This window comes from Rhinichthys klamathensis, unplaced genomic scaffold (genome assembly GCF_029890125.1).
Source record: "Rhinichthys klamathensis goyatoka isolate OS25496 unplaced genomic scaffold, OSU_Roscu_1.1 h1tg000386l_1, whole genome shotgun sequence".
NCBI classification, from domain to species: domain Eukaryota; kingdom Metazoa; phylum Chordata; class Actinopteri; order Cypriniformes; family Leuciscidae; genus Rhinichthys; species Rhinichthys klamathensis.
The window spans coordinates 592,232-614,337 of NW_026606890.1; the positions used below are offsets into that span (position 1 = coordinate 592,232).

The window sequence follows — 22,106 nt, forward strand, 5'->3', positions numbered from 1 at the left end:
ACAGTAAATTATGCATAATTACATGCAACTAACCCTCAACCTAATCCTACCCTATTTCTATAGTAAGTACATGTAGTTACTTAATATTACTCTGTACTTAAATATATAATTACACTGTAACAAGGACACCTTAAAATAAAGTGTAACCGGGTTTTATTTAGTCATAATAAACAAAAAATCGAATTGAATTTATCCGATTAATCGAAAAATAATCGTCAGATTAATCGATTATCAAAATAATCGTTAGTTGCAGCCCTAATTGACACCTACGCAACTACCACCTTTGGCGCTTTTCCACTGAATGGTACATCTCGGCTCGGTTTGCTTTTCTATTGCAGTTTAGTACTGCTTCAAAGTGGGTGGGATTATAGACTGATCGTTATAGTTGCACCGCCTCTACTGCTGTGACATAATTGTAAATGCGACACAAACAAATCCATAACACAGGAGCAATGGAGCATATTGATGGAATGGTGTTCTTGATTCTCGGCATGTGGATGTTTTTCACTGCAAGACGAAGAAGTTTGTTCGGTTTGGTGTTTCGTGTCGCAAATCCAATGATGCTGGTACTGACGATTCTCTCTGACCAATCAGTGATCTGCAGTGTTTACACGTCACATTTTAGTATTGGAACCTCAACCGAGGTGGTACTATTTAAGTGAGCCGTACCATGCAGTGGAAAAGCCCCATTCGACGCTCCAAAAAGTTCATAAAGAGATTGTAAAACGAATCCATATGAATTGAGCGGTTTAGTCCACATTTTTCTGAAGAGACTTGATCACTTTATATAATAATTTGTTACATTTATATAGCGCTTTTCTGAGTACTCAAAGCATTTACATATGGAAGGGGGGAATCTCCTCAACCACCACTAATGTGCAGCATCACCTGGATGATGCGACGGCAGCCATATTGCGCCAGAACGGCCACCACACACCAGCTTATTGGTGGAGAGGAGACAGACGGTTGAAGCCAATGAGTACATCAGGATGATTAGGAGGCCAATGGGCAAATTTGGCCAGGATGCCGGGGTTACACCCTACTCTTTTATTTTTTAATTGAAAGACTTCCTTTGATTTTTAATAACCCCGCCTACAGGGTGATATGGCTGCTGGTTGATGCATCATTATATGATGAACAGATTTAATTTAGGCAAACAGAAGCTTAACTGAACCTGCTCGACTCGTGAGAACAAACTTTATTGGTTCTTGTGGAAGCTCAAACGTGCTGCGTAACACGAGAATAAACCTCATTGGTTCTCGCAAGTGAACATGCTTGAGCTTTCGTTTATCATACACTAATGTTTGAGTTGATGAATATTTATATGTAAATAAAAGCCTAAATTCAATCTGTTCATCATTGTGCGATCGTGTCTCTTCAGAAAATTTTGACTAAATATTTCATATGGATTAGTTTTACGATCTCTTTATGAACTTTTTGAAACGTCAAAGTAGCAGTTGCGTAGCTGTCAACTGAGGGACAGAAATCTTTCAGATTTGAATAAAAAGATCTTCATTTATGTTTCGAAGAAGAACGAAAGTCTTACTGGTTTGGAACAACATGAGGGTGAGTAATTAATGACAGAATTAAACATTTTCCGTGAACTAAACCTTTAGGGAAATGCTATAGTTAAAGCTGCAGTCTGGCGTTTTTCCTCTTTGTCGCCATCTCTGTTCGAAATCTGCAATTGCAGTCATTTGCGTAATTATCAACTTTACGTGAGTTGTACCTCGACACGGCACAGCGCGGATGAATCCAATGTTTTGAGGACAATGTGCAGCTGTCAATCACCGCGCCGGTGTGGATACTGTCATTCAGAATCACAGATTCTACTTTTTGGAAGTATGACCAACATAATCATTTTCACCCTAAATTGTTGTCTGAACAAGTAAGTAACATCCACATTTGTTCTGACCAACTAAGGGGGGAAAAGCATTGCAGTAAAACGCGCTGATTAAATCTAACGATCGCTTATCATATCACGTCAAACCGTGCAAATTATACTTTGTTCTCAAATTGTTAATGTTAACAACGTCAGCATTGCGCGACTACATTTAAAGCCCTTCCGATATGTATCCTTGTTTTCGCATGGGCCGTTGCAGTCTCTTTTTTTCTGTAGCCACTCCGAAGTCTTTTGCATTTTACAGCGGGTGAATCTGTTGTCACTGGTGATTGTCGTTTGAACCTTTCTGGATCCGCCATCAAATTAATAAGTTTAATTATATCAAGTGCTGTGAGAAAAGGCTATAAATCTCCACTTCCATCATCCTCACACGCAATATAACCTACTAGCCGAGACTCCTTCTTTATGTGTACAGATGTGACGTAATGACGAAAGACATGCAAGAATTCCCTGCGGAAATCCACCAGTACCACTGGAGTTAAAAACATTATTACAACCTTACCGTTTTGAATCGAGCTAAGGCAAGCAGAGAGTTTTGAACACTGGCTGGTTATGTACTTGCTCAAAAGTTTATTTTGGATAATTTGTATCCCAAAAAAGTTACGGACTGCAGCTTTAATGCATTCAGTTCCTTTTTAAGGCAACAAGGAAACAAAATTTGTAAGTCAAATTATGTCTGACTTGAAGCGGAATGTACGGTATGTACAATGTATTTCTAGCATTTGTGGTATTTCATTACCACTTTCGAAGATTTACCACTTCGGTTTAAGTGCAGTTTATTTTGGTCTCAAATGGACCTTTAGCTGTCACATTAGTACCATCATCATGAGTATTGAGAGGCTAGTTCATATATGAGTCGACACTCACAGGGGTTCAGCAGGTTTAACCCTCATGTGGTGTTCAAAACCCTATGACACCTGTGGTCTTCCCCGGTATGTGTGGTTTTTTTTGCACAAAATGACACAGAGTCACACTTGTGGTGTTCCCGGTCATTGAAAGTGAATGGGGGAGACTAAAAATTAGAGAAAAATGTAGTTGTCAGGAGCATGTTCATGTTCACATATGTGTGCTTGAAGACATAGAGCCCTTGGACATGTGCATGCGTGGATACATGCGCACACACACACACACACACACACACACACACACACACACACACACACACACACACACACACACACACACACACACACACACACACACACACACACACACAAACTATTTTCTGAATGACACATTCTTTTGATCTTCTTTTGATTCTTCAGATCCTACCCTGAACTGCATCTAATATCCATTCATCTATCTGACATTATCACACACACACACACTTAAAGTAGACTAGTGTGATCAACAGTACCAATTTTCTAAAAATAAATAAAAAAAATCCAAAATTATTCAAAAATAAAGTTTTTTTTACTCAAAAAATGAGATGCCTACTCTCAGATAAATGAGGCCCACGATTAATTAGATGCAAATGGAAATACAAAACCAGTCCTAATTGAAAGAGAACAAGTTGACAAAAAGATTGAATCCAAGATTGGGTGAAAATATGGTATAATGAGTGATTTATAAGTATTTTTTATAGGCCGGTCATTTTGACCCGGTAAGACCACAAGTGTGACTGTACCATTTTTTTACAAAATAAAAGTTTTTCAAAACAAACTTCCCGGTGAAACATTAAAGTAGACTAGTGTGATCAACAGTACTAATTTTCTAAAAAATAAATAAATAAATAAAAAATAATTCCCAAAATTATAAAAAAAAAAAAAGTTTTACTCAAAAAATGAGACGCCTACTCTTAGATAAATGAGGCCCACGATTAATCAGATGCAAATGAAAATACAAAACCAGTCCTAATTGAACGAGAACAAGTTGACAAAAAGATTGAATCCAAGATTTGGTGAAAATATGGTATAATGAGTGATTTATAAGCTATTTTTTATAGGCCGGTCATTTTGACCCGGGAAGACCACAAGTGTAACAAGGTAACAAACCCCCCCTAAAAAAGTACGAAAATTTAAAAAAAAAAACATTTGAGAAGTAGTTATACCCTTTGGGAACAAAGTCACTAAGTTTCAGTCCAATGCGATAACATTAACTATAGTATTTTTGGGAAAAAGAAAATCTTCTCCGGGTCAAAATAACCCGAAGACCCCATGAGGATGAAGAATCTGAAAGGCACATTATCTAACACATTCTTCGTCTAAAATCTCTTTTATTTGTTCGTTCTGTGTAGCGACTGACCCAGCCCTTGTGCCTCTTTCGAGAATCATTGATGAATAAGACAGCTGGAGTGCAATGCTTAGCCTTCGGTGGTCTGGATTAATTGTGAATGAGGAGCGGAGATGTGTGTGGTGTGCCGGGATTATGTCATCTAACGCTCCTGTGATCCTCTGATCTCCTGTGCACAAAATCACTGACTGTGCAGATTGCGTACACCACTTTTCATACTATATAGTTTGTCATTTTGATTCTTTTTTTATTCACATACTGGTAAAAAGCTTAGGGTTGGTAAGATTGTATGCTCACTAATGCTGAATTGCAAAAATAGTAATATTGTGAAATATTATTACGATTTAAAATAACTGTTTTCTATTTGAATATATTGTAAAATGTAATTTATTCCTGTGATCAAAGCTGAATTTTTAAAATCATTACTCCAGTCTTCAGTGTGACATGATCCTTCAGAAATCATTCTAATATGATGATTTGCTGCTCAAGAAACCGAGATGCACTTCAGGATTCTTTGATAAATAGAATAAAAATAAAAGCATTTATTTGAAATAGAAATCTTGTTACCTTATAAATGGCTTTACTGTTACTTTTGATTACTTTAATGCATCCTAACTTTGGTCACACTTTAGATTAGAGTCCAATTCTCACTATTAACTAACTACGACTTTTGCCTCAAACTCATAGTTACTGCCTATTAATAGTTAGTAAGGTAGTTGTTAAGTGTGGGTAGGATTAAGGGATGTAGAATATGGTCATGCAGAATAATGCATTAATATGTGCATAGAATAAATAGTCAATATAGTAATATACATGCTAATAAGTAGTTAATAGTGAGAATTGGACCCTAAGGTGTTACCATTTCTTTACAAATATATATATATATATATTTAATCTTTACCAAGATTATTTACTCAATATTTCATACATATATCATACATCAATTTCTTAAATCTGCTATGCACATTTCTGTAGAATTGGAACTACATATCCAATGTTACAAATAGCATGTCCAGCTCTTTAAATGGTTATGCTACTAATAAAAGTAAAGTCATTAAGAATCAGTTCAAAAACTGTTTCACTTTAACCTCAAACTCCCATTCCCCCCTGAAGAATGCACAAAGATATGCATCTGTAAACATCCACACGCCCATAAATGAGACCATTTCTCTTCATTCAGTGTTATTTATAAATAGATCCAGCCAGTTTCATCTTCATTTGATGCTCTGTGTTTATAATCCAGGCCACAGACCCCTTTACACAGCGTGCTTTTGCTAATAGGATTGATGCTGCCCGCACTGTGCACAACACCAACTGATGCTCGCTTCCTATTGGCTGAGCTGGAAGGTGGGCGGAGCTGATCCGTCCTGAATGGGCTGGAAATAGTGGAGGCTTGAAAAGTGTGATGATCTTCTTAGTCTATCTCTGCATATAGGGAAGAACGAGAGAGTTTTACCCATGTTCTGAGCAAAACTGCAATTATCTGTTTCCGTTCACGTTCTGTCCAAGGTGCATCTGCGTGGGTCGTTCTCCCATCTGGATCTGGGTGGTGGATATATGGAGATCTGCTAGTGTGGCTGGTGTTTTGTGGACGTGGGACACACGATGGCCGTGGCGCTGGATGCAGTGTGGGTGCGAGTGAAAGGGGTTTGTAAGCAGAACGGCCTGCTGATCCTCTCAGTGTTGGCCGTGGTTATCGGATGTCTTCTCGGCTTCTTCCTGCGCTCCAAGAACCTCTCGGAGCAGGTCAGTCATTCTGTCAACAAAGCACTGTAAAATTCTCCCCAAAAACCCTTTCCAACCCCGTCTATAGTGTCAGTATGGTCACAAACTTGGTCTCATTTGGTCCAAATGACCTGTGGGTTTCCTTTTTTTAGATGACTTTCCAGTAGAAGGTGTTTTAATGGTTATTGTTTGATCAGTATGGGTTTTACTATTAAACTATTGCTTTTGGTCCACCCCAGTCTTGGATAATTTGGTTACGTTTTTGCATCAACCCGTTTTGATTTTGAGATTTTATTTTCCGTCAATTTACTTTTTATCCATCACACATATATACACATCTCATTTATCGTTTGAACTGGTTGAAATCTCAAGTCATATTAGGATTAAGGCTAAACAAAAAAAAAGATTTTCTTCCTTAGTAGCCTATTTCTTGTTGTACAGTGCAAATATCTAAACATTATTAAATCAAGACACATTTACTTGAAACAATCAGTTTATGCTTAAAACAAGAAAAAAAATCTGCTAACAAGCGTCAGAAAAATAAACTTCAAAAGGAAGCAAGATTATTTTTGCTTATCTCACTGGCCGATCTATTTTTGTCTTAAGCATAAATTTGCTTCATTTTTATACATACATATCTGAAGTCATTTTGCTCCCCAAGTAAATGTGTCTTTATTTAAGAATTTTTAGATATTTGTAATGGAAAATAAAATAAAATACTGAGGAAAGTCATAGTTCTTCACTAGATTAAAACTACAGTGACTGAATGATTTCACGTTGGCCGCTTTGACTAAAACCTCCGTTATGATTCTCAAATACGCCTAAAAATAAAACCTCCAGAGGCCATTTGCTGTGACGGCCAGGGATTACTGTCCAATCATACAAATGCTCTTAGTAATTGTACATTAAGCAAATGCTGCTTAGCCTCGCAGCGTTTAAAGCAGGTCTGTGATGCTATCGGCGTTTCAGCTCAATTGGAATGGGCTCTTTTCAAAAACATTGACTTATTTTGCAAGAGAACCCCAGTTTGGACCTATAAAAGAAAGAAAGAAAATGTTACATGCATTTATGTATTTGGCAAATGCTTTTATCCAGAGCGATGTTTTGTCAGTACATGCATTCACTGAAAATTGAACCAATGACCTTGGTGTTGCTAGTGTTAAGCTTGATAAATTGAGCTACAGGAACATGGCAATCTAATTCATGTACACTTCTGGTCAAAAGTTTGAAATAATTACATTTTTTTTAAATGGTTCTGAGAGAACAGTACAAACAGTAATATCATGAAATTACCATTTAAAATAGCTGTTTTAATATATTTTAAAATGTAATTTATTCCTGTGATGCAAAGCTGAATTTTCAGCATCATTACTCCAGTCTTCAGTGTCACATGATCCTTCAGAAATCACTCTAATATGCTGATTTGATGCTCGAGAAACATTTCTGATTATTATCCATGTTGAAAACATTGTGCTGCTCAATATTTTTGTTGCAAAAAAAAAAGTAAAGTATTGAAAAGTATTTAGGGGCATTATATCAGTCAATTGACGATTATAATTTATAATGTCACAACATATTTCTATTTCAAATAAATTATGTTCTTTAACTGTGTATTAATCAAATAATTTGTTTGTTTCCATCAAAATATTCAGCAAAAACTATTTTCAACATCGATACTAATAATAATAAACTTTATTTTATAAAGTTCCTTTAAAAGCAGTTTCTCACAAAAAAGAAGCGCTGTACACAAAATAAGCAATACATAGCTCAAGAAATAAAAGTAACATCAACAAACAAATGCTAGTTTAAAAAACAAATCTCAAGTCAACCTTTAAAACATTTCATATGTCATAAGTTCAAAAGGCAGAGAATCCAAAGGGCAGGAGCATATGAAGAGAAAGCCCCGTCACCCATAGATCAAGCGTTTATGAGGAACAAACAACAAGTTGGATTGTGAAGATCGCAGTCTATGATTTGGGGTATAGGAATTTAACAATTCAGAGAAATAATGTGGAGCCAGGCCATGCTTTATACATTAAAGGGTTAGTTCGCCCATTTAAGACATGAAGTTGTATGCAATCCTTACCAGCACTATAGTGCATACACACTGACCCACTCTGTTGTCACCTCCCTGGTCAGAGTTCTGGCCGCTGGAAGTTTTTCAATAAAGTACTCCCGGTTATTTTCCGGGGCCACAAAACTGTGCGTTTTTACGTGAAAAAATGATTTGCGTTTCAAAGCTTGATTAATTTACCACACAAAAAACACGCCGGTCAAAATTCATACCTCAGTTTTAATCGGCACTATTTTCTATCCATTTCTATCTTTATTCTGGATATTTTAGCTCCCGCAGAGTAGCCGATGGCAACCAGCCAAAGCTGTCTCATAGTTATATTCGAAACAGGAAAACGATGGAATCTGAACTTTGATCCCGGCACATCCTTGGTCACAGCCTGGGAATTTACAAGTTCGCACCATTGTTAATTTAATACTTTTTACGTCGTTGTCAATCGATTGTGTAAACATTATGGAACAGCTGATCGGAACGCGCGCACGGTTGACGTTGACAGCAGCGCGGATTGATAGAAATGGATAGAAAATAGTGCCGATTAAAACTGAGGTATGAATTTTGACCGGCGTGTTTTTTGTGTGGTAAATTAATCAAGCTTTGAAACGCAAATAATTTTTTCACGTAAAAACGCACAGTTTTGTGGCCCCGGAAAATAACCGGGAGTACTTTATTGAAAAACTTCCAGCGGCCAGAACTCTGACCAGGGAGGTGACAACAGAGTGGGTCAGTGTGTATGCACTATAGTGCTGGTAAGGATTGCATACAACTTCATGTCTTAAATGGGCGAACTAACCCTTTAACATCATAATTTTTAAATTAACTCGGAATCTGACTTGGAGCCAGTGTAAGACTGGATTGATATGATTGCATATCCTGGACCCAGTCAATATCCTGGCGCCCGAGCTTGGCACATATTGCAGTTTGTTTAGTGTGGATTTAGAAATGTATCATTGGACGAAATCTTGATATACTGTATTTCTGAGGTGAAAAAAAGGATGATTTAACTGTACTCTGAACAAAACAATCAAATAAAAAACCTAGTCTCTAAAGGTTCCTCGCTTTACTTTGAGTCTCCAAGACAAATTTGATGGAAATTGGGAGGATGGGAACCAATGAGCATAACTTTCATGCTTACTAATTGAGCACCAAATCAGAATATTTGCCATCACAGTAATTAATTACATTTTAAAAAAGAAAACAGTTTTTTTTTAAATAATAATATTTCCCAATATTACAGTTTTTTACTGTAATTTCAATTATATAAATGCAGCCTTGGTGAGCAGAAGAGACAAAAACATAAAAAATCTCAATTAAAATCTTAATTATTCCAAACTTTTGACTGGTAGTGTGAATGAATGCAATGCATGTTCTCACAATCTGTGACGCACGAGAATCACATTGCACCAAAATCTCAAATTATGTTCCTATTGGCTATTTCCAATAGTCTAGCAGCAAATATGTGCCTCACTTCATACACCGCTCTATTATCTCTCTATCTCTCACACAGTCCTTTGAGGAGACCCTTGGGAATGGGAAGAGAATAGCTTCTACAAGTATCTCTCATGCACTATTTATTATATGTACAGAGTATAATACGTTTCAAACATATAATGTGATATTTATGTACAATGCACTGCAATTACAACTATATCTCTCTATTGATTTCTTTCTACAGAAAAGCAAAAAAAAAAAAAAAAAACAGGTTAAGAGCCTATGATGTGTGGAGGTTTTGTATGAATTATGTATGAGAGTCATAAGAGGATAGAGAAGAGACTTAACTAACCCGAAAGTACTAGACACACACACACACACACACACACACACACACACATTTAGCTAGCCATTTTACTACAGAAAATGTTATTGTGTTTAAATTAAGCTACAACTGCAGATCATAAAAGAAAATGTATAGGCCAAATTAAGAAACATTACCAAAAAGCTTTAATTAAAAAAAATTCATTTTATTTTAAAGGATGTCAGATTTTATTAACTTTTTCAAACTATTAAATCAGTAGTTGTGATAGTCCTTTCTTCTCTATTGTGACGTACAGTTGTAATCGAAAATAATTCAACCCCCATTGCAAATCAGGTTTATTGGCAAAATGTACAGACTTTCAGCTGTTTACAATGAACAAATCAAACAAAAGTCATTGAAATAACAAGTGGTTTCCCCAAATTGAACTGTAAATGCAACTTAATGACTTCTGCAGTCTCAAAATGAGTCAACCCCCTGAATAGAATCCCTCACAACAGCGCAAATCTGCAAAACAGGTGTCGTCATCAAGGGCTTCATTAGTTGCACCAGGTGTGCTTGAGCTAGAACACATGAAAAATCTGAACTGGCTGGGTTTGTTGAGTGTCACGTTTGACTGCATGTTAGAAATATGGCTAAGTCAAAAGAATGGTCCAAAAAGTAAAGAAAAGAGATTATCGGCCTTCACAAACAAGGAACAGGATACAAAAAGATAGTGAAGGCACTAAATGATCATAGAGACGCCGTTGGAGGCATAGTTCGCAAGTTCAAAGTTAAAGGAACAGTGGCTACGCTACCTGGACGGGCAGAAAAATAACAACAGCTGCAACCAGATTTCTGAGAAGGCAGGTTCAGAAAAACCCTTGAGTGACTGCAAAAGACCTGGAGCAAGACTGAGGTTTCAGCTGCACGGTAAGTCGTGTACTAAATGCAGGCTCGTCGCCAAGGGGGGGCATTAGGGGGCCGTGCCCCCCCCCCCCCCCCCCCCCCCCAGATGACACAACGTGCCCCCCTAATCATATGGTCATTGAGCAAACTTACTATAGAGAGCAAAAAAACGTATCCACGTATTCCATAACGAAATGTCGTCAGCAGCATTTAGCACACAGGTGCACTAATCTCTGTAACTTTAAATAACACATTGTCTTCAGAAATATGAAAATTAGTCGGAGCGTGTAAGGCTCTGCGCAAGGCTTACCTTCCCCTGGCCAAGCGGGCTTGTTGAATTTTCTGATTCATTTGCCTGCTAAAAACAGCCTACTTTTTCCACGTAAAAAAAGGTAATTTTTCTCAGAATTGCGTGATATAAAATCAAAATGGCAAGTTATAAAGTCAGAGTTGAGTGATATACAGTCACATTTGCGTGTTATAAAGTCAGAATTGTGAGAAAAACTCTGAATTGAGAGAAATCCATGTGAGAATTGTGAGATAAAAAGTCGCAATTATCTTTTAATGTTTTTTATTCCGTGGCGAAAACAAGCTTCCATATACTTCTGATTGCTTTTAGAGGGAAAAGCTGTCCATAAATGCTGGTCTAGGATCAGTTTTCTCCGTAATAAAAGAATATTGGCTAAGCTCCGGTGTTTTGAGCGGTGAGTGGATTAGTTCTACGCGCGTGCAAATCCTCTCGTTGTAATTTAGGCTATGCAAATAAGGCATTATTGTGTATCAGCTTTACTGATTGCCTAGGAACTTTGTGAGATCGCGATGAAGTTGTATAACCGCTTTTTAAAGATAATAAAATAGGCGCTCTTTGCGAGCTTTCTGCCATGTCAAATCCTGCATATAGCCTAGTAAATGTTTTTAAAGGGGAAGCGCATCCTCATGGTGTTGGTTCACCCTCCGACTATGATCAGAAACTTAATATTTTGTGTTTTGGTGTTGTTTAAATATAGAATTTGGTCTATTTCAGGTATATTAGACTAAATATGGGATGTTATTGTTTTTGTGACTGTCTGTTTTGTAGATCATAAAAAGTGTACCCCCCCCCCCCCCCCCCACCCATGAAAATGAAATGTCTCCCCATTCTATATGTTCTGGCGACGGCCCTGACTAAACGCATGCCTAAAAGCACAAGAAAGTCGGCTCCAATTTGCTCAAAATAATATAAATAAGGGTTTTGGGATTCTGTTCTGTGGAGGAATGAAACAGCGGTATGTCTGGAGGAAGAAGAATGAAGCATATGCTGAAAAGTACACTCAGCCTACAGTTAAGCATGGTGATTAGAGGTCTGCACGGGCTTTAAACTGAAGCAAGAATACAGAAGTCATTAAAAGTTGCATTTTCAGTTGAATTTGGGGAAATCACTTTAAACATTTGAGCTATTTCAATCACTTTTGTCTGATTTGTTCAGTGCAAACTGCTGAAAGTCTGAACATTTTGCCAATAAACTTGATTTGCAGTGGGGGTTGGATAATTTCGATTGCAACTGTATATCCGAGTGAAACTCCTTCTCGAACAGGAACAAATTTAGGGCGGGGCTTGTGGAATTGATTTGATGGTTATGGTTTGCTATATGTGGATCTCATGTGAGTGACAGGTTGCCTCGTCATCAGAGAAGAGATGTCGCTGCAAGAGGGAGGGGAAGTTATTTTAATTCAAGATGAATTTAAAAAGAATGTGTGCACAGATAAGTCGCTTATAATAAATAATGACATATTGCATAAAAAATAAGAATTGTCCATTTTGATTTCATGGTGACTTTAAAGTCACACTTTTAAAATGTGCAATTTGGAGTGTGTGCCTTTAATCATGTAAATATCATCATTTATGTGTTTATATGTTCATGTATTTATATATGATGTCTTTTTAAAACATCTTTTAAAGCGATCAAACTACTTTTTTCTTGCCGTATAATTAAACTGACTGTTTTAATGTTTGACTTTTTTCTTCTTCTCATAACCATTGGTCGTGTTCCCCCCCCCCCCCCCATAATTTTTTTTACACACAACCAACATTGACATGCTTTTTGATCAATGTAAAATCCTGCTGTCGAAGTGCTTCTCCTAGAAAGATTTCCAAGCTGATTTCAGAAAGCTTTCTCACAATTCAGAATCTCTTTTGTTGTTTGCATTGTGGAGAGTGCTGTTCTGAAAGGTGCTCTGTGTTTTTGTGTAAAGCTTAGTGATAGCAATGTAATGCCTTGACATAATCTCAGCGCTGGCACGGAAAATATGCTGTGGGCCGCATCAGTCATGCATCACATAAGTTTGAAGGGCTGTGTTTATCGTTTTTTTGGCAAAGCAATCGGGAGACGAAACACTCCCATTTGGACACAAAAGTGTTTAGAGGCCAATGCACATGTTGAATAGTGGCATTGAGAAAGTCTGAATGCCTTGAGATTGATAGTCACAGATGATCACAGAAAATATGAATATGAAATATGAAAAGTGAATATATATATACTGTATATAGACTTCACCATTCTGTAAAAGCTGGCTAAAACCAGTTTAAAGGAAAATTTGAATAGTTCAAGTTAATTATCCCCATTTTTCTTTCTTCTATGAAAAAGAAGTAGAAGTTCAAAAAGAGTACTTAACAATTGAAATATGAAAACAATTACTTTAAAAGAATATACTTAAGTACGAAATGAATGTAATGTTTTTGAAACTTAATTGCATGTTGTTTGAAATTACATGAATTATAGTTACATTTATTTTAAATGCAGTTATTTGAAGAGTGTTTTTAAGTAGAGCATCTTTATGTGTAATTTCATAATTATATTGTTTTTGTAATATGGTTATAATGTGTACTGCTGAAACTTGTGTCATGCATTTACATACATGTGTAAATACACATTTGTAATAATGAAGTTGCAATTTAGTACATTTCAAAATAAATTAGCTTTAAATCTAATATGGAATTACACATTACAGGTCAAATGATAATCTATAAACTAAATTGAATGTGCTTTAGTATGTTAGTCAAGACATCAGAATGTGTATTTCTTAAATGAACAAAAACATAATTATTTAAAATGCACTTTAAAGTAAAAAATTGATTAGAAGTGCCCTTTTTAAAAGTGTTAGTCCTGAAAGTTGACTCACTTTAAATACACTTAAGTGTCCTTTAATTTCATTAATATTAATTTTGTCTGCAAGTACAGTTTTTATAAAATATACTTTTAAGATTTTTATTACTCTACAAGCTCACAATAAATTCAACTAAGCACACTTCTTTTTTTATGAGCAGTAGTTTTTTTTTTGCAGGGAGATTACCAGATGATGGATAATTTATGATTTCTGACCATTTTGCTTGGATGAATGAACACATCTTGTTTCCACCATTAAAAAACTCTGTAATACCCCAAAACATTACCTTTCATATAAGTGTAGCTCAACACCAAGACAGATTTGGGAGTTTTTTTTTTTCTTTCTATGTTGCTTTCTGGGGCCGGACTCGTATCTCAGTGTCAAACCAGCTGGACGTGAGTAGAAATGCTAGCTCTCACTGAAGCTCAGCAGGCTTTTGTTGTGTTTTTTAAAGCATGCTGGTATAAAATGAATCCTTGCGCTTGTTATGATTCTCCTGTTCGTGAAGTCAGTATATCAGGAGTTCGGGAGTATCTCACATATTCAGATAAAGCCAGCAAGAGGTTGAAAGGTACTTAGTCTCTAACAAATTGTTCCCAAAAAGAGATGATGCTGTGATTCTTTTGTGCCCTTGAGAGAGACATTTAAAAGAGTGACCTGAATGGGAGCTCACGTGCGTCATGATTGTGCCAGGTCTAAATGTCTGGGAGAATTGGGAGCAATGGTGGAAGGTAAGATTTCAGTCAATAGCAAATTACATTTTGGGGTGTTCCTCACACAAAGCTATTCTATGGCCTTAGAAAACTTGGAAGATATCACACAAGTCTTATGAACTCATTAGACAAACGGTAATGGTGTCTATTTTCACTGTATTGTAAAGTATGAAAGACAGTTATACGGGTTTGAGATGAGTAAATGATGACAGAAGTTTGATTATGGGTGATTTATTGCTTATCCTGAGGGCATCACCATAGATAAAGTATGGACATCATCACATCTCTACACGGCTGCAGGACATTTGAATGCTCATTTATCTGTTATCTCCTTTTTAAACAAATCTGAGGGGTTTTCATTTTCTTGAGCCGACTCTATTGGCCACATTAAGTCAAATCAAATTTATTCAAAGCCGCATTACAGAAAATCATGATGTTGGTTATAATATCTTAATTTCTTCATGCCTTTTAGTTTAGTCCATGCCTTTTAATACTGTATCCTTATGCCATTTAGCAGATTAGAGCTGGACATTTTGGGAAGATATAACCAATCACACAAGTGAGATTTGCTATAGATCATATATTGCTTTACGCGAGTACATGTACACAGGTAAAGAAGGTTGTATTACATAGCACAGAATGCATACTGCTCATTTCCATAGTGACCATGTCTGTCAAGCTCCAAAAATTATCGTATTTATCCGAAGTCATACTATAATTTTGCGTGAAAAACAGACTGATATTAAAGTCTTCATTTTAGATTTCAGTCTGTTCTTCATGCAGTGCTATTGTGCGCTATCAGATCGGGATCGAGTGTGTGAGAATTAGTCCACTTCAAGGTTCTTTATGTGAAGAAATCCATTCTTTGCTTCAGGAACAATATTACCTGATTAACAGCTGATCTTCAGCTCCACTCATCTCATGAGAAATGAATGAGTTTGTTCCACTAGATGGCAGGATTCAAGCAGGTGCCCTGAGGTCTTGAGGAAGAACTTGATGGGAAAACTTTGTGATGTTTGTATTTCTGAAATTAGAGTGTTCACCAAGATGTTAGTATTTTTTATATAGATTGATATGATGACTATATAATATACTTTTTTATTGACAAACTTTTTGGCATCCAAATCCCCCAAAAGATGAATCAGGCTGCACGATATAGTTCTTTGTAATTAATTCCAAATTACTTTCTATTGCATAAGGGCATTTATTTACCAACCATGATCGCAAACAATACAGTCGAGATTCATGTTTGGACTTATTACAAACCATATGGCTACGTTCAGACTGTCAGTCCAAATCCGATTTTTGTGCATATCTGATTGAAAAACCTGACCAGATGAAATGATATAAAATGTGATTTTTACAAATTAGTTTTGAGCTAAATTCTTATGTGGTTTGAAAACATATCCAAAAAGTCTGGCTGCTCTGACAATATCGCGACGATTATTTTTAATTAATCGAAAGAAGCAGATTGTTATCATGATTAAAATACGATTAATCTAGCAGGGATGGATGGATGGATGGATTGATTTGAATTTGAAATGCTGGATGGAAGGATACAGTGAATGGATGGATACAGTGGATGGATGGATTTGAAATGCTGGATGGAGGGATGGCCAGATGGATGGATGGATAGATATATACAGTGGGTGGATGGATTTGAAATACCAGATGGATGGATGGATGGATAGAATTTAATTTGCCTGCCAAAAGGTTTTGAGTTAATGAACTGTAGTTCTTTAAATGAATCAAACTGTGACACTTACATCAGTGTAGTTGCTGACTGTTTGCTTGTATGACAATGTGTAGCTAAAGATGCACATTATGAGTTTAAGTAAAACAATTTTTCAATAAAAATAAATTAATGGAATCGGTTTCCACATTTGTTAAGTGTCATTGTTTATAATATAGCTATAAGGCGAATTATTGGATTGCATTTATGACTTCTAAAAAAGTCTAATTCATTTTATTTAATAGCGTACATTTATGTATTTCATTGATGGACCAGAATTGTTAAGAGGTGCAGGAACCGGAAAAGTGAAATAGGCCTACTTTATGATTCCCTACTGGTAGTCAGTATTGGGGGTAACACATTACAGCTAATGTGAGTTACGTAATCAGATTACTTTTTCCGAGTCACTCTGGCATTGAGTAATGATGCTCATTAACTATGCCCTTGTAGCCGAGCTGCACCAATCACATCAGTGTATCTGATATAGGCGGGCCAGAGGCGAGCTAAACAGATGACGACAGCGCTGTGACGTCGAAGTCATTAGTAAACATTGCAATATGGCTATGGATGAACACCAGTTGTTTGAAACGGCTTTGGCCGCTACAGTGTTCACACCGAACGCGAATAGAGCGTCAAATACGCGTCTATCGCGTCTAGTTAGACGCTTGAACATTCGCTCGAGTTCAAATTTTTCAACTTGCGCGGAAGACATTCGCGGCAAACGCGTCGCCCAATTCGCGTCATTCGCAACGCACGGCGCAAATGATGCGTCTATTCGCGTCTTTGCATTGACTTTGTATGTAATGTTAATCCACTCGCGCAAATAATTAAATTCGCGTTCGGTGTGAACACACCATTAGACTTGGCTTTTTATCTAAAAGAGGAACAGAAGACGGTGCTCGAATCGTTTTTTTTTTTTTGCTGTTTTGCCGACCGGATACGGCAAGAGTCTAATCTACCAGTTAGCTCCGCTGGTAGCTTCTAGCTAAGCGTATGTGGCGTATTGTTGTGATTGGTCGTAGTGTTATCCAATTGCATGCAGTGAGATTTTCAAATGCATGCTTGGTGCCGCCCCTCGATTTGGGCGATTTTCATTACTCAATGCCAGACCCTTAAGGCCATTGCACACTGAGTCCGAAATTTTCGTATGCGTTTTTCCGTGTTCGTCAGCCTAAAAATTTGTCACGCACAGAAACCTTGCACACTGAGTCCGATGCGTATTTATTAAACCTTTGCGGGGGAAAAAAACGCACAAAACTACAAAATGGATTCGTCAAGCAGTGAGGATGATTTTGTTGCCCTCTCTCTTATTAAAAAGAGATCCTGAAATTGCGCCGAGAAGGAAGGAGAGCTCCACGTCCTTATCAAGGAGTTGCGAAATTATCCTGAGCGATTAAAAATTTACTTCAGAATGTCAGTGGAACAGTTTGATGCTTTGCTAGCGATTCTGGAGCCACATATTAACCCTCTGGGGACGGATTGGGCGGTACCGCCCAAAATGGCATACTTTTACAAATGTGTAATTATCTTAAAAACTATTAATGATAGAGAGATGCGGTCTTTTTTACCGTCTTCCTCAGATTCCGTTGAAAACAGTGATAACTTACCCGGCTTGTAAATATACACACTTCCTTGTTGCGCAATACCACTATGTAAAAGGCCAATGAAATCGATGTTGTTGGGCAGATTCCGCGAACAACAACCAATGGAAAAATTGCCTATGGAGAAATATTTTTCTTACCCAATCAGAGGAAGGTTACCATGACGTTTCTAGCAAATCAGAGGACTCTGTAGCCTTGCAAGGGGTGGTACTATATAGTTAGGGATATGACGCAAACAGCGTCGAATGGAGAGAAGGAGAGAGAGCGAGCGGAGGCTTGCGGAGCGGATTATCAGAGATTTATATGAGAGAGAGACAGAACAATTATAATATATATATATATATATATATATATATATATATATATATACACATACAATTATAGCATTATTTATTGTTTTAGCACTTTTATGATGGCAAGCAGTAAACGATTTACGGTGGAACAAGCTCTGGAACAATTACTGGAGAGTGACGAGGAGAAAGCATTGCTTAGAAAATTCTAAGCATTCCTAAGAAAAACGCCTAGGACTATTTGTAAATAAAGTTAAATTTTTCATTGTTCTTTACACATTTTATTTAACAATTACACATGTCTGTCAAGCAAAGGCTTTGACAAACATATTTTTTGTTCAAAAACTGTTCACTATTGTTGTGTGATGTGTGATTTTCAGAAATAAATGACAAAAATCTAATTTCCGTTTTTTAAATTCTCCAGTTTATAGTATGTTTCACTTATACTTCCTTTATAAACACATTACATGCATGCTTATGTTAGCTTAGGGTCTTCTGGATCCATAGATACCAAACACATAGTCTCCATTACATATGGTTTATAAGGCCAAATGTAAAAATAGAGAAAACGGACCAAAAAGGGCTTAGTCCCCTGTGCATCCTTATGGACATTTTTGTCCTTTTCAGTTTTTTTTTTTTTTTATCACTTTGCCTGTGTTAATGCTAACTGCATAAAATTTGGCACAGGTGTGTATTTTTATTGTAATTTTACTATTTCACCACCATTTTCTTAAAAAAATATTTTTTGCACTAGGTACACAAAATACTCCCACTCAGCGCCTTTTGGACAAAAATGTCCCCATTGAAACCCATTAAAACTGCCATTTTTAATCCCAGTGCCATTTAACTATAAAATGATGCAATCTTTGTTAAGAGGCTTTCATTCTGTAGGCAAGGCTTCAAATTTTAAATTTGTACTACTTTTTACCAGATGGTGCCATTTTTCCAGGTTTGGCCTATAAAACAAATATCGCTTTATTCCTGTTTAGTTTTCTGCTTCGGCATATTATAGAGCCAATTGGATAAATTGTGCAACGATAATTGTGTGGGTGTGTTGGTATGGATGTCTGAGTGTGGTTTGTATGCGTGTAATAAAAAAAAAATTGTGTGTGTGTCTGTTTGTGTGCTTGTAAAATTTGAGAGAGAAAAACTCAATTGCAAATCTAAAATCCAATCACTGTGTACACCAGTAGAGTTTTGCTGGCACCCAATGGGGAAAATCTGTTACTGCGCCCAAACAAACTCTTACCGAAAGCTCACTTTTTGAGATATCAACCTCAAATTTGGAACACAATTTGTTTAGATTTATGGCTTTGAATTTACATCAGATTTAAAGTTCAACATGTTTCATAAAATATATATTTTATATAAAATAACGATAATAATGTTCATAAATAATCTTCATAAACTTAAACCTCTATACAAAATGTTTGGTTTCACTTTTTTCACTTGTTTAACTTCAGCAATAATCTGCCACGGGTCCTCTTTAAAATGAGACCAAACTTAAGTCTTTGCTCCCAAGCCTAACATTTTTATGGACATTTTTGTCCACTTTGTAGCTATGTGTAACTTTTTTTTTCTGTTAATGCTAACTGGATGAATTTTGGCACAGGTGTGTATTTTTATTGTAATTTTACTATTACACTTCCATTTCCTTTGAAAAATCTTTTTTGCACTAGGTCCAACAAATACTTCCCTCTCAGCGGCTTTTGGACAAAAATGTCCCCATTGAAACCCATTAAAACTGCAATTTTTAATCCCAGTGCCATTTAACTATAAAATGATGCAATCTTTGTTAAGAGGCTTTCATTCTGTTGGCAAGGCTTCAAAATTTACATTTTTACTATTTTTTATCAGATGGTGCCATTTTTTCCAGGTTTGGCCTATAAAACAATTATTGCTTTATTCCTGTTTTCTGCTTCGGCATATTATAGAGCCAATTCGATAAATTATGTAACGATATTTGTGTTGTTGTGTTGGTATGGATGTCAGAGTGTGGTTAGTATGTGTGTTATAAAAAAATATGTGTGTGTGTGCATGTGTGTGTTTGTAATATTGAGAGAGAAAAACTCAACTGCAAATAACAAATGCAATCACTGTGTGCACCAGTGGAGTTTTGCTGGCACCCAATGGGGAAAATCTGTTACTGCGCCCAAACAAACTCTTACCGAAAGCTCATTTTTTGAGATATCAACCTCAAATTTGGAACACAACTTATTTAGATTTATGGCTTTGATTTTCTTGCCGTTTTAGAGTTCAACTTGATTTATAAAATATATGTTTTATGTAAAATAATTTTCATAAATAATTTTCATAAACTTATACCTATATAACTTTTTTTTTGGATTTACTTATTATAATTTTTATACTTCAGCAATAATCTGCCAAGGGTCTTCTTTAAAATGATACCAAACTTAAGTCTGTGCTCCCAAGCTTCACATTTTTATGACAGTTTTTTGACACGGACATTTTTGTCCTCTGTGTAGCTATGTGTAACTTTTTTTAATTGATGCACAAGGGTTAAAAAGAAGACCACCAATTTCCGTGAACCAATCGATCCTGAACAGAGACTGGCAGTATGTCTAAGTATGGACACACACGCGTGCGGCCGGCGGAAGATACAGGTTATATTGTACCCAAATAATACATTAGTTATCGAATTGGCTGCTCAATCACACCTTAATCGATCCAAAATTTCAATCTGATTGATTATTCCTTTTCTAATCCGATCGAGAGAACATGTAAACACTTGATGGAATTGAAAACCGAAACTGAAAGGACTTTGTAATCCGCATTTTGTTTTTCATACAGTACTTTGTGCTGCGAGACGAAGTGTATCAACTTGTCAGACGCCATTCTGGATTTTGTCGTTAGCTTGTACGGTGGCTCTGAATTGTCAAAAAACCTCTCAAAATGCTGGCTGTGGATGCGAAAAACGCAGAAAATCGAACCCGATCCGATTTTTTTAATGACGGACGAATGTTTCGGGGGCGGTGTGCAAGCGTGATTGACATAACGTGTGGTCGAATTTTTTTTTTGACTCAGTGTGCAATGGCCTTTACTCTTGAGGATTTGGGTCTGGATTTCCAGGCTAGTAAAGTGACGCATTTCTTTTAAATTTACAACAGAATACCTGTTACTTTTTCAAATAAGTAATGCAAGTTACTTAGTTCTAGACTAAATGTGAGCATGCATTTACTCATCTCACGTGCACAAAAACAGATTCAGTATTCCTCAAAATAAATAAAACAGTGAAATGCAAACTCAGAATATTACACGAACCAGCACAAATTAAATATGTTAAATAGCACAAATATACTTTATGCATTTAATCTCACTTTAGTAAGCAATGTCTTCGCTGCTGACCTTCGATGATCCAATTCAACCACACCAATAAGCAAAAATGATTTTAGATAAACATCACATTTGTGTTTAATTTTTTGTTTTTATTGTTGAAGAGCGCTGAACGCTCTTGTCTGAGTTGCGCCCTCTACTGTACAGATGTGAATGTGCATTTCCTTCAGCCTGAGGCTTATTCGTTTCACTTATGGTGTAAAAGGGCCTTTACATTTGAATAACTTTTTTGTTATTGAAAAACAAACAAGCAAGCCCAGCCCAGATAAGAAAAAGTAACACAAACGTAACATAATGCATTACTTTCCATAAATTGGGCATTGTGAAGGCTATTTAGGTTAGACTAGGTATACTTTATAGTCCCAGGTAGGGAAATTTGTCTAACTCAGAACACAGTATAGATTAAAACATTCAAAATATATAACATATCAGTTATATATACAACACTATATAAACAGTTTCATTCAAAATATACAAAGGGCCCCAAAGGGTTCTTATTTGGAAATCTATACCGAGTGAAATTCATTAGTTTGAACCGCAGCAGTTCAGTGTTCGTCTGAATGAGGCTCTTCAGTGAGGGTTTTGGTGTTCAGTGTACAGCCTCTTGAGTTTTTGCTCTTAAACATCAACTAATATGTTCTGCTCAGCAAGGGCACTAAAGCACTTAAATAGCTTTTTAGGGTCTACCAAAGAAACCTTGT

At 36.5% G+C, this 22,106-nt stretch overlaps 1 protein-coding gene across 5 annotated transcripts in view; it reads left to right on the forward strand.

Annotated features, from left to right (window-relative positions):
- The window catches only part of slc1a7b (solute carrier family 1 member 7b), an 89,736-nt gene that overhangs the window by 10,208 nt on the left and 57,422 nt on the right, over positions 1-22,106 (forward strand). Inside the window, exons 1-2 of one of the 5 annotated variants that reach the window (XM_056233968.1) lie at positions 5,386-5,482; positions 5,645-5,881. The exons of 3 other annotated variants lie outside the window; for them this stretch is intronic. In XM_056233968.1, the coding sequence (XP_056089943.1) occupies positions 5,741-5,881 (141 nt within the window). In that variant the 5' untranslated portion in view covers positions 5,386-5,482; positions 5,645-5,740. Of the gene's footprint in view, positions 1-5,385; positions 5,483-5,644; positions 5,882-22,106 lie in introns of those variants that run through there. One more of the 5 variants, XM_056233969.1, reaches the window with a different exon arrangement.